This window comes from Heloderma suspectum, chromosome 2 (genome assembly GCF_057233095.1).
Source record: "Heloderma suspectum isolate Gila_16-S chromosome 2, 16-S_ref, whole genome shotgun sequence".
NCBI lineage: Eukaryota > Metazoa > Chordata > Lepidosauria > Squamata > Helodermatidae > Heloderma > Heloderma suspectum.
This window is the reverse complement of record NC_139459.1, coordinates 96332906-96347085: the sequence shown is the minus strand read 5'-3', so window position 1 is coordinate 96347085 and position 14180 is coordinate 96332906. Positions and strand designations below refer to the sequence as shown.

At 40.4% G+C, this 14180-nt stretch overlaps 1 protein-coding gene across 7 annotated transcripts in view; it reads left to right on the top strand.

The window, feature by feature from the left end:
* The window catches only part of LOC146352515 (transducin-like enhancer protein 4), a 166179-nt gene that overhangs the window by 63739 nt on the left and 88260 nt on the right, over positions 1–14180 (top strand). For 3 of the 7 annotated variants that reach the window (XM_084834242.1, XM_084834239.1, XM_084834240.1), the window contains 2 exons: positions 5250–5324; positions 8043–8111. The exons of 2 other annotated variants lie outside the window; for them this stretch is intronic. In XM_084834242.1, the coding sequence (XP_084690368.1) occupies positions 5250–5324; positions 8043–8111 (144 nt within the window). The remainder of the gene's footprint in view (positions 1–5249; positions 5325–8042; positions 8112–14180) is intronic. 2 more of the 7 variants (XM_084834244.1, XM_084834243.1) reach the window with 1 other exon arrangement.

Here is a 14180-nt window from a genome sequence, read left to right as displayed (position 1 = left end):
GACTGGTGGGATAGATTGACATATTCATTCTACCTTGAACTCTATTAGCTGGACTGAGAGAGAGAAAATAGTTGTGTGTCTTTTCAAAACTAGCTTTAAAAGATATTCTCTTAGGCTTTCTCACATGTTGCTCTGGTAGCACACTCAGAACCAGAAATCCAAAGCACCTGGTGCCAACTGAAGCTTCCCCCCCTTTTTAGCCCCATGCTTGGGGGAGGGGTGAATTTGAAAAACAGGTGGTGGTGATGATGAAGGTTTAACCCTTCCCTACCCATGTGTGATGGTCTTGATCCAAACTGGGGCCCTCCATGCTTACTTGTGAGTAAAAAAGACTCCTTTTAATGTAGTGTGTAGATAAATCCTTAGTGCCTCTTCATGTGGTGCGTAGCTGGTGTGAAGTGGGGCCACCCTCATGATTTGGGTCCTGTAAGAACCCTTTGACTGCCATCCTACACTAGCAACAGCTGTCGCATTTTATCAGATCAGAAACTTTATGCATCCATTGCGTTTATTTTCCATTTTTTCAGATGAATGTTACTAGGAGAAAAAACCCAGATGTTGGTACCTATATCTATTCTGTCAATAGATAGAATTGATGCAAAGAATTCTATCGACTTCTTTGTCTTCCTTCAGTGTTCCTTTGACCCCTATTATCTTCCTAGCCACTTGCTCTTCAGACTTCTTGTCTTGCCTTCTAGTAAATTTGCCAGTTTGTGCTTTTTATTACATTCTTTCTGGCAAGACTTCTGCTTCTTAAAGGCATCTGTATCACATTTTGTAGCCTACTTGACTTTGCAGTTTTAACCCATGCTAGCATCCTTTTGGTCTTGTTTCTGCCTTTTCCAATATGTGGTATCCCATCCTCTTTAAGTCTGAGAGAGAGAGAGAGAGAGAGACTGAGATGATGCTTGTTGAAGGGATATGACCCTCTAATTGAATACTTCACCTTCCCTTTAATTAACCCACTAGTGTTTGTAAAATTTGCTGCTGGGAAATTAAATATAGCTGTGTTGGTTTTGGGGGGTAATTTCCTGCTTTCACTTATTTAATTTTAAAACAGTGTTTGTTTTGCATCAAATCCTTGGCATCACTTGTAATTAAATCAAGAGTCACCTCTCTGGTTGTTGGCTTATAAATAATTATATCTGGAAATGTTTCTTCTCAAGGCCTGAAATTACATTTTACACTCAAAATGACTGGGTAGTTGATGGCATTCATTATTAAATTTTTGGCTTTTTGCTGTGTTCCTGATTTGTACTTGCATTTTAAGATCGCCATTGGAATTTTGGTCAGGTTGCATACTACATGGGCCTAGTACTGTGTTGCTTTTTTGACTAAAATTTCCACCTATGTGATTCTGTGGATAAGCTTGTTTCCTGAAAGACTTCAGAAGCTGTGCCTCCTTTTGACATATAGTGCAATGCCTCCTCCAACGTGACCTACTCTGTCTTTTCTACAGATGTTATATCCAGGGATAACAGTATCCCATTGATTTTCACTGTTCTACCAAGTTTCTCATTTGCCTGCTATATCTATATTCTTTTAGTTGCAGACATTCAATAAACATTGGTTTGGAAGGTTTATTCACCAGTTTATTTGTGCAAATAACTGCTACACATTTTGTCTACTTAATGCTCATGCGAGTATTTTGCTTGAGTGAATGGTTATTTGTGTGAATGAGCTGGCAGGTATATTACTAGAACTATCTGTTTCACCTATTTAGTATTTGCATAAAACACCCCTTTTTTCTTCTATTTAGCTGTTTTTGTGACTAACTTTCTCCTTTCATGCTTGTGTGTATTTTAAAAACTAGCTTTAAATATTTGGAGCGAGCTCCCTGATGAGGTCCGCCTGGCGCCAACATTATTATCTTTTCAGCGCCGGGTTACGACCTATCTCTTTTCCCAGGCATTTGGCAACACATGATGAGTTTTAATCGGTCCTTGATGTGTCTTTCAACTTTGACTGTTCAAAGTTGTTTTTAGTTACATGTTGTTTGTGTATATTGTCTGTGTGCTTTTATGTAAATGGCTTTTAAACTTTTTATATTGTATTTAATGTTTTAACTTCTGTGAACCACCCAGAGAGCTCCTCTATGGGGAGCTATAGAGGAGAGGATGGATAGATAGATAGATAGATAGATAGATAGATATGCTGTTAGTGATAGTGACTGGCTCACACTAATTTCCACATTTTTTGTCAGTAGAGTATGTAGAACATGATCTTTGAAGAAAGACACATTTTGGCTAGTCTTGCTGGCTAAGCAAAAATGTGTTCTCACCAGGCACTCTGCCCTCAAAGATCAGGTTCTTGTCTCTGACCTCATGTCATATCTTTCCTGCTCCTCTATCCTGCGCTAAACTTGGAGGTGGTGGTGAAAACAACCACCACCCCTGTCCCCTGTCATACCAGAGCTTGAAGTGCGGGAGAGGCTTGCTTTGCTCTGCACACAATGGGTGCATCCATCTTCAGGCACAGAGACAAGCCCCACACCTCTGTCTCCCTAACAGCTCCGAGGTGCAAGGGGAGGAGACAGAAGCATGCCTATTTTGGAGCACCCACCAGGTGCGAAGGCAAATCCACAAGCCTCCCCCTACAGCTCAGAGATGGAGACGGGAGGCAGAGGTGAAGCAGCATGTTCTGCTTCTACACAAGATGGATGCTCTGAGCAAAAGGCACCCCTCAGCCCACACACTTCCATTTCCCACCTCCAGCTTCAAGCGAATCGAGAGAGGTTCGCCTGACACCTACGTTGTTCTCCGTCCGGCGCCAGGTGAAGACCTTTTTATTCTCCCAGTATTTTGGCATTTTAGCTTCTTAATCTTTTAGCTCTGGTGTTTTAAATCTGTATTTTAAATCTTTGCATTGCTGCTAGGTTTTATTCTTGTTGTACTGTTATATTGTGGTTTTAAGCTTTTATATTTTATATTGTTTTATGTTGCAGTCTGTGGTTTTAATTTTTGTGAACCACCCAGACAGCTTCGGCTATTGGGTGGTGCAGAAATATTTATTTATTTATTTCTGTACCGCCCAATACCAGACTCCACCCTGGTGTCTGGCAAAGCTAGAGCCAAAACAAAGCCCAGCCTTCAGCCAGAGGTTGGGGCTGGAGAGCTGGGTCTAGAAAGGAAGTGAACGAGAATCCCCAAAGTGGTGGAGTAAGTTAAGAATGGCAAATTGAAGGGTGAGAGAATAACAAGGAGGAAAAGAACAATGCCATGATTAGAAAGTGATGGAAATGGGGTAGAGGAGGCCATAGCCAGGTCTTATAAACAGCACACATGAGAGGAGAAACCTGCATCCTGGTCTCTTCAGCAAACCAGGTGTCAGTCATCAGGCCTAGTATTTTAGGTGTTAGGAGGTACTGATCTTTGCAGCCCTCTGGTTGCCTGTGTAGGTTATGATACAGGAGGTTCTTGATATTTGTAGCAGCTCCCCCTTCCTTTTCTCTGCCTGACTAGTCATAGGGTTATTGGAGAGTTGTTTCCCGCTCCAACATGCCTTGCTGCCTGGATTCAGGCGAAACAACAAGCCGTGTCTGGGCGGTGATTATGGAGATCACACTGCATGCTCCATGGTTTAAATAAGCCACATTGGCTTATTTTGATTGTACAAGCTGCCCCCCTGTGTACAAAAAGTCCTTTCTCTTCATAAAAGACAACAGGACACCATTCCACATGGGACATTTGAGCGTTTTAATACTTTTGTTGTTGATGATTGTACAAGCTGGTGTCTTCTGACTTTGTAGCTAGCTCAAGGAAAATCCTGTCTCTTGTATTAGTTTACCAACCACTTATTTAGAAATTCATTGCAAGATACTCTTTCTGAGCATAGGGCTAGAATATCTTGCATTCCACCCTTCCTTGGACCATCATCCAACCCTCGGTGAATCACTTCCCTAAATGAGAGACTTGTGGTATTCTGATCTAGTAAGCCTTCAGTTCTGTTTTGTGCACAATTCTACTTAGTGTGAAATAATACTATTTCACTACTTTGGGTGAAATAGTAACGAGCGGAACCAGTTTCAAACTTACTGAATTGAGCACCGTTATTTCATCTTTACCATATTTTCTCCCTACCTGATCTTTATGAAACAAATTGCATTTTACTGTCATGACTTACAACCGAGGAACCCTGGGAGATGTAGTTCTTTGTAGAGGCCAGAGGTACCTAAAACCAATCTCTCAGTAACCTCAGAGAACTATAGTTTCTTGACAGTTTCTTAGGGCAGGGGGCGGGAAGCCATGACAGCTAAAGCAATAGAGTATGTAGTTACAGGTAAGCCCATCTCAGTCCAAACCTCACTTATTTATCTGAAGGTTCTATTTATATTTTTCACAGTGTAACGTCCAGTTAAGCATGTTTAGAATCGCAGCCTTAACCTTCACGGCTTTGGTGAGCAAAATAGTCAAATTCTTTAACATTTTGATTGAAATGTGAACCAGTGTTCTGTCTCCCATATGGGAGAATGGAGCCTTCATATGGGAGAATGTCTTCCTATAGCTGAGCATCTTTGAAACATGCCAGTGTCTGTCTGTCTTCTGTAACCAGGGTTGTAGTGGTAATCCTGAATTAGCAAACTTTTCTTTAGCTTGTTTACATACAGACAAAAGGCCAGGGTGTTTAAGCCATATGTTCTTGCACTCCCATTTCTCTCTACTCTCTTTGCATTTAATTGCTTCAACTCTGGATTAACCCCTTTATTGACGTAAATAAATTCAAGGCTGGAGCAAGTTTTGGGATATCTATATCAAAAGTAAGCAAACCATGTCCACAAATCATAGAGAAAACGGGGACTAACATTTGCTTTTCTGACAAGGAACTAGTGTGGTGGGTGAGTGCCCAAATGCACATCTTGTTTTTCAAATACATCACTTCATTCGCAATATTCTGTTGGCTTAAATCTGGAGAAAGGTCTTTGCGGTCCAGGACAGTACTGTCCTCTTGAGTAAAGATTGGTATGTTGTTGTTGCCTATCTCGGAGTAGAGCTCTCTCTCTTGGGAAGTGAGATGAAAGTTGAATTCCAATTAATTACTTGGTTTGGATAAAATAAACCTTCACTTCTTGCTATCTTACAAATCCACCCAGAATTCTTGCTCTTTAAGGCACACATTATTTCAAACCTGCATGCAATCTGAAGAGAGTTTTTTAAAAGCTTATTTTTAGAGGAGAAAAAGAATTAGGAAATTCTGTACTTAATTCACTAGAAAGCAAATAATTTTATTCTGTTTCTGATCTTCATTTATAGCACCAGCAACAAGTGGTGCAGGCTGTGGAACGTGCCAAGCAAGTGACCATGGCAGAACTGAACGCAATCATTGGGGTATGTGGTCTTTCCATTTTAGCTTTAATAGTCTTTTTTTTCCCATTAGTTCACTTTCTTTTTTTCCAAAGGTTGTTTTTTGTTGTTAAGTTTAGTTCTTTCAGCGAGTCAAAAACATATTGGACACCAATGGACTTGGCAATCTGTATCATCTGTGCTGCTGCAAATTGGTCAAGTTGGCCCTTTGTTGTAGCTGCTCCCCTACAGTATAGACTTGGCAGTTGAAGCCTGCTGACAACCTGTTCACAATGCTATTGACCATTTGGCCATTTCTCACTTTCATTTTTCCTAACTCAAATTCTTAAAAATGAACATAAACTCTGAAAATGGCTATTAAATTGACAGAAGAATCTCATCCTTGGGGTACTTTGCCAGACATATGACTAAGACTTTGTGCCAGTGTTACTTTCAGCTCCTGCTTTCCTCACCAGAGATATCTACTTTCATGAACAATGTAAGGTGTGAGTTGAGATATCAGCTGTAGCAATGTCCACAGTCTGAAATTTCCCTTTTGATGATGTGGAAGTTGCCATAGCAGAAGACTAAGTCGGACGATGCATAAGATGCAGGATTTGTAGAAGCTGTTTCTGTAAACCCTGCATTTGATATATTATTTATATTTTTCAAAATTGCAACCCATCACTCAAGCCAAAGCTTTCAGGATGGTTAACAGTACAAATTATCCTTCAAAATACAATAAAACATTAAAAATGGCAAACAACATTCCAAAAGCAGCAAACCATCAACCACGGCAAATATATTTGTACATATTGGCCCTCAGATCTGATTATTTTCTGCTCACATATCATATTGCTGATGGTACTGGATGCCTTCTCTAAGTGAAGAAAGAAGCCAAAAGTAATATCTGCAGAAGCCCTGAGATACATGACAAAGCGCTCCAAAGATGGCCAGTGAGTGCCCCCTGCCCTGGACTATAGTCTCTGACTATTTCCACAGGGAGCATTCTTTGTCCCTTTTGTGCTTGCTGCTTTGGGCTCATTTCAAGAACATCTGTAGGGGAAAACTAGAATGTGGACCTTGGAAACTAGAGACTGATGTGGTATAGGAGCCCCATATGAATGTGACCATAGGCACATTAGGTCGCAAATAGGTTGGCCTAGCCCAGCTTGCCATCACGCTTTGTGAAAGCAATTTTTGATTACATCTGCTTTAACGAACAGTGGAATAATTAAAGTATTTCATCTTATCCTCAAGTTAACATACTGCTTTGATGGTCTTCTCTTCCAGTTCAGCATGTCCCTTTGACCTCTACAAATACCATTTGGGTAATGTTGCTGTGAAGTCATTGTATTCTACACTCAGGACCCAAAGGGCCGCACATAGTGTTCTGTTTGTGTATATAGAGTTTTTTTTTCTTCCCACCCCAGCTGCTCACACCCTAAAAAGCTCATCCTAAAGGTTGGGGAATCCTTCTGGAGCAGCATTTTGTAGCACAAGGGGCTACAGCCCTACAGGGAAAATCTGACCATAAAGAAGGACTTTGAACTTGTACATGGGATTTGGTATGGAGACTAGCCCAAGACTGTCATCCTAATCACATATGTTTGGACACCCCGTTGAAAGTCACAAGTCTTATTGCCAAGTAAATATTGTTAAGGAACAGCGCATCAAACATTATGACTCATAGTGCCTATATACCATCACATTTCAGTTGGCCTTTGATTGTTTTAAGGACTGGTGGGTTCAACAGTGGCATCAACTGGGGTAAGATTTTATCTCTTCAGTTGTATACTAAACCTAATACAAAACGTTACTGTCCATATTTGACTAAAAAAAATCTGCCTCCTGCATATTGGACACTAGAGGCTGTATATAACAAACTCAGTAGCACTATTTAATGGCCTTCCTTTAATAAAAAAACCCCAAAACTTCTAATGCTTTGCTTCTAAAGGCAGATGAAACAATTGGTTGAGAAAAAACACGAATAGCCCATGATTCACATCTGTAATTATTCTGTTAGTGCAAGCAGTTTAAGTCATTCTAATGAAGATGGTGCCACCATGCCTTCCCTTTTTCTGCCCACTCACAAATGCTTTTTTTCCTTTTGTGTATCAAATACACATAAAAGTCTCTCTCAAAAAATGCAGTGGATCAAATACAGTTTGAAATGCTAATTATTCCATTTACTTCCATTAAAATTCAAATTGCTGAGTGAAGATGTGGAGAAGGGTTGCCGAATAATCAGTCTGTAGTGAAGATATTCCTTCATTTATGCTTCTGTCTTTTAACAAGGAAATAGGGGCAGTCTGATCATTGCTGACAGCACTGTAGGGGGAGGTCTGATTGTAACTTGTTTTTTCTTAATAGGCTATTTTGAGCGCTCTTTCCTATCCTTCTGACCACAAGAAAATACCAGCAGTCAATTAAAAAATATAAATGGGAAAGAGTAACCTTTATTTCCTCTGAAGTGCCCCTTAGAAAGAAGAGGATGAATCAGACAAGAGTGGGTTGTGTAGAATCATGAATAACATTTGTTGTATGTCTTTTACGCTCCAGTGGGGAGACTAGAAGATGAATAATTTCCCAATTAGTTTTCATTACCTAATAAAACTACTGCTATATAAATATTCTTTGAATAAAATAAACTGCAAAAGGTCAGATCTTTTTAAAAATGTAAGTTATGAAAGTATCAGCATGGGTTTGTTCTGATTTCTGGGGTTTGTTTTTAAAAATAACTCAACTTCTTTTTTCACTCAGTGTGGCTGCATCTTGTGGTCCAGAATGTGTCGTTCTGTTTTGTTTCTAAACTATTCGGGAAGTTTTCAGGTGAAAATCTTCCTTTTAACTTCTCTGTGCTATTGTGAACTATAAACTGCCCCAAATAAATATATCCATGCTAGCTGCTTGCAAAGAAATTTGTTTTGATATACTTGGGTTCTAGTATCTCAAACGAATTTAAATGTCCTACAGAGGTGTGTATATTTAAATGAAGAAATTTGAAAATAAATTATTTCACAAAAGGCATTTAATTTTATTAAGGAAGTAGGAGGGCTTTTCCTCAGTAGGTAGGTGGTTGTTTTCACTGAATTTGCATTTCAGAGCATAAAATAGCTCTTCCTAGCCATTTTCATCACCTTTTTAACTATGTCTACGAAACAATAGTACTTCATTTATATGAAAATCTTGGGGTTGCTGAAGAAGCATGCTGCCTTGAGAATATTTTAATATAGAAAGATGGGGTATAAAATGATATAAATAAATAGAAGTGTGGGTGAAAGAAAGTACAGTTCTTTGTAGATTAAAAGATACACAGGACTGATACAGGAGTAGCAGGGAGTTGATCAAAAGGAATCCCACTTTGTGAACATGTATTTCTAGTACAGTGTAGATAGATCCTTCATAGCCTGATACTAGAATTTCATGAAACCTAATGAAACACCTTGTTAACTTTGCAATATTCTACCTTCATTGGTAAATGAACCAAACCACTGATCCATACGATTTAAATGTGGAATGCCGAAGTGAACCTGAAACATGGAGAGACGGGTTGTTCTCTTGACAGTAAACTAGTTGTGTTTAATGGAATGAAACACTTATAATGACTTCTTTCACAGGTCATGTTCCATACAAAATTACTGACAGATTGACACAAGTTAAATATTAGCCATGCTTCTTAAAAAAATGTTTTTTGAGGAAAATGATGGAGGGAAGTATGTGTTTAGGGGAGCAGGTCGGGGGAGGGGGGAGAAACTTAACTATTACAATTTTAACAAGAAGCTTTAGTAATTGGTCATTGTTCATATTCTAGAGTTTTTCTTCCCAGCTGCTCTTACTTACTGCTTCATTTAATGGCTCCTTCCAGATTCTTCACTGAGATGTTTTGTGCACTTAATGAGTTTTGTTTGGTGTTATCCAGTTCAATTGCACAATATTAGTGGTCCTTCCCGCTCCCCTTCTTCTGTCTCTCCATGTAAGGTTATAGTTTTATGTACAATGAGTTAGAACCTGAGTTGCTCTTCTGCAAATGGAAGAGCTACTTCCATTTGCAGAACTACAGTTCATTGGACACTCTTGCCAGAGGAAGGAAGGAAGGTGATTTTCATCAATTTCCACTGTGCCACATCCCATACTGGGCTGGAGGAACTCCCAAACCTCTAGAGTAGGGCATTGGGTGGATTGAAGGAGGAATCGGTGAAAATTCCCTCACAGGAACTCTGTATCCAAGTCAGTGTGGATCCCCAGTGTAGTAGCCTGCTGTGTTTTAAACATTAGAGGTACAATAAAGCTAAAGTTAGTCATGACTTATTCTGATCAAAATAAATGGGACAAGCTAGTCTTGACTAGCTTTTCCTGGATTATGCATGCCCTAAGAAAGGCAAGATCACATACACTGTTGGAATAATATACTATTTATAGTCCTAAATCAGAAATACTGTATGAGAAACATGATCTGATTTTTTAAAAACAATCTTACATACACACATCATGATATGGAAAATGTCTCCACTTGGGCCATTGTAACTGATTGCTTGCTGTGGCGTATCTGGGGGCAGGGCAGAACTGACTAGAATTGGGAAGAAGGAAGATTTTCAGATCTTTGGATCGTTGTTGCAAAACATCAGAACCAATTCAGTTAGTGTGTGCACTCCTATTATTATTATTATTATTATTATTATTATTATTATTATTATTAGACTGAAAGAAGAGGGAACAGGGATTTCTCTGCACAATGAGGCTGGTCCCCTTGCCTTCCCAGGAATTTTATTTTTCTTTATCAAATGCCTACCTTGCCTTTTTTGTGTGTACAATAAAATGGCCTCAAAGAATGGACAGCCTTCTGCTTTGTTGTATTAGCCAAGGCCAGAAATTCCACAATGCCTTTTGGATGGGAGGGGTCCGAAATATGTCACCAAACACCAGGCGCAGCTTCATGAAAGGCAGAGTTTCTGAAGCTAAGTTGCTTGAATTATAGGAGGTCCAAGGGTGTCTTCCCCCTTTTTGCATCATTCCACTGAGGTACTGTTTTTAGAAGGCTTATGCAGTAATTGTGTAAAACTGGGGATTGTTTTGTGGCTTTCCTTCAAGGATCCTTACCTCTTCCTTTATAATTCAAGCACTGCTCTAGAAGAACATAAGAAGTACTGTGCTGGATCAGACCAAGGTCTATATAATCCAGCATTCTGTTCACACAGAATTCTGTGGCCAACCAGCTGCCCACAGGAAACCCACACATAGAGCATGAGTGCAACAGCACCCTCCCACCCATGTTCCCCAGCAACTAGTGTATGTAGGCATACTGTTTCTGATACTGAGGGTAGCACATAGCCATCAGGACTAGAAGCCATTGATAGCCTTATGCTCCATGAATTGCTAACCCCCTTTTAAAGCCAATCCAATTGGTGGCCATCACTACATCTTGTGGTAGAGAATTCCATAGTTTAACTATGTGCTGTGTGAACAAGGACTTCCTTCTATCTGTCCTGAATCTCCCACCAATCAGCTTCATGCAATGACCCCGAGTTCTCCTCTCCCTTTTTGAATGAGACTTCCCGAGTGTCTTCGTGTGCACGTGTGTGCGTGTGCAAGAGAGAGAGAGGCTGGCTGGCTAACTGAGTGATTTAGGTGGCTTCTGTGCTTGTGGGAGTGAGATAGCGTGGCTGCATTTGGGGCGGTTGTACCTTTTGAAATAGCAGTGGAGCAAGTAGGATGTGGACAGAGCATACGTGGACTCTCTAGATTTATTTGGCCACTTGGGAAAACCAAGTGATTCCCTTGTCTTACCTTCTCCACCTGTTGGAAGGCTTGTTTTGGTGGAAATAAAGATGTAATCTTCATCTCAAGCGCAGGGGCTTACTGTGAGAAGACCCCATTATGCTGTGGTTGGAGCGTCAGTATTTTTCTTTGCTGTGCCATACTCTTTTTCAGTTGTTCTTTTCAGAAATCAAACCCAGTCACAAAACTTTCTTTGGGACCATCCTTATGTTGCTGTCAATGAGCCTGCTTTGGTATGGAAAAGAGAGAATTGGTATGAAAGAAAGAATTTGGTATGAAAGAGAGAGAATTGGTTGGAGTGGGGATAGGGTGGTTTTTCCCTTTGTGTGTATGGGGGGAGTTAGGATCTTCTTAAAGAACTCGTGTGCATTAACTAGAGGTAGTATTGTTATCTTTTTGCCCTGAACAGGGATCTTGTCTCTTTAGTAGCTGTTATGACAAGTAGAAATTCAGCAGGTCAAGCTTTTCCCTGCAGGGAGAATAGAAAAAAATAGACCTCTTGAATTCCTGCTACTTATCCAACTCTTAATGGTTAAGTAGCCCATTTGGGGAAAAATAAAAATAGTTGTCAACGTACTAGAAATTAATAAAACTATATAAAATATAGTTTTATATAAATTATTTAGAAACTACAGTGGCCAAAATGCTGTTGTGATCATCTAATTTTATGTTTTATGATCTTGTATTGTGATGTGTATTTTTGTGAACAGCTCAGAGAGCTTCAGCTATTGGGCGATACAGAAATGAAACAAAACATCACTATCTAGAAACACTACCGTATTGCATTCTAGATATGCATGCCCAGATTCAAGAGAACCTCCTTTGGTGATGTTAGATACAGTTGCTTTGATTACATGCAGAACTGTATATGAGATTGTGTCACGAATTAAATTCCCATCTGCAATGCATATTTTAATGTAAGTGTGCACTCTCATCTGTCTTACAATGCAGGCAGTAATGTGCAGTGTTCTGCTCTTTGGAATAAATATTATGAAAGGCACTATACAGATATCTTAAATAAATAATAAAATCGGGGACAGTTATAGTTCTTTAACTGTCTGGAATGGGGCCTTGGATATGACGTTTAAATAAAACAGTATTTATTTATTTAGGTTATTCTGATGGTGGTTTCAAAATCCGTATTAATGTAACACCTTTATTAGGCCAACCAAAAGTTCACAAAAAATGTACAAGCTTTTGAGGTATCGAGATCTCTTCATCAAGCAAGATGTTACAAAAAGCATATTGGTGGAAGGTGGGGAAGGTAGAAAAAAAATAACAAGCTGATTTGACGTTGAACTCATGATGTCTGTGTAATCTAAAGATGGTATGACAGAGGAGGGTTTGTAGACATTCAAATCGGACTCCATCAGGTGATGTGATGGTTTCATCCCCACTTCCTCCTCCAGGCCCACTTGGAGCAAGACGATGGTAGAAAACATTGGGGCACACAGTAAGGGTGCGACGCAGCCAAAATTAAGAATTGTTGGGTCCTATTGGTTTCAACTTACATTGAAACCAATGGGATTTAGAAGTGTTTCATGTTGGCTGGATTGTGTGCTAAACGTATAATAAGGAAGCATGTATAAGGAGGTTTCTTCTGTATAGTCATATACATACTATATGATATGTTCATACTGTATATATTAGCTACAATCCCAAAGTCTAGGTAGAGAGATCTCAAGCTTGCTCTAGCAATGCCTTTAGAGTTGATGTGATTTTAATTTGGAGTGAGGGAAGAGATGAGGAGGTTCTAAGGGCAAAAACACACCCTGTGCCTTGGCAGTAAAATATAATTGGTTATCTGTAAGGATCCATTGATACTTCCCTCTTGGCAGGTCTTCCCTCCTGACTGTGTGGAGGCTCCATTTCAATGGCTCTGAGCCCTGGCACCCAGTGTTAATGTCACATATGGTCAGTTTGTGTTCCTCTCAGGTTACTGGAGGCTGAGCGGTCAGAAGGAGGTATAGCCACCTTTTAAAAGGCCTGATGGCATGGTCATGGGAGAAGAGATACCCAGCCCTGGAGAAGAGATGCCTAGGCTGGAGCCAAGAGGAGGAGATGTAAGAACACCCTAGCAGCAGCAGGGAAGACAAGGAAGTGAGGAAATTCCCAACCTGGGAGCAAGACTCATAACCAGGCAAGAAATGTGGTGGCAGGAAGTAGAGGCCAAAAGGTCTGAGAGGCTTGTACCCCATCTTGCCAGATGTCCCTAGTTACCAACTTGCTGGCCATTCCTGCCCCAATAATAGGCAGCTTCTCACAATGACATCTGTACAGAGGCAGACGGGAGCAGCCCAGCATTGGGGGCAGGGAGTTCTCATTTCCTGTTCTGAGGCAGAGGTGGCAGCCTGATGAGGAAGGCCTTGGCATGAAGACCCCACTGCATGTGTTCTAAAGAAGCATGAGTTAAAGTAACAGAGGAAGAACTCCCACTCCCCCCGAGCACTAAGGAGGAAGCCCTGGGTGCCAAAGAGACTCCCTCCCTCAAGTGTGACAATGTAAGGCTCCCCCTTCATGACACAACTAAGTGGAGCTAATAAAATCTTACTGGTTGAAATTCTGTTGCGTCCTTTGTTCCTTTGGGGGCAAAATAGATGAAGGGGGGCTTTAATATAGCTCTACTCAGGGAGGCAGAGATGACAGTATCTTTATCAAGCAAAATGTTTAGATGCAAATTAGTTTGCCATTTTAAAATATTGTATTAGAAGAAGATGAATGGAAGAAGAAAGATGTAGGGACGTAGAATGACAGAGAAAAAAGGAGGAAGAGATGGGGAAGAGGTAGACAGCTAGAGAAGAAAATAAAGAGAAGGGTAAGGCAGGAGAAGAGGAGGAGAAGAGATAATAGAGAACAGCGACTGGTCCCCAGAAATAACTTCATACCCGGAAGGGCTGCAAACTCAGCCAGATGTTGGTCAACCTCTCCTGCTTACAGTCTTTCCAACCTGGGGGCAGGGTATTCCTTCAGTTAAGCTGGTCTGCCTCTGTTTTGGCCTGCAGGGGGTGAGGGGAAGATGACTCTGCATATTCTGCAATCCCAATCAGCAATCCCAATGCTGAAATGCATCTAAACAGTTTATAATTTACAGATTTCATTAATAAAGTGATGTAGATGCCAGCA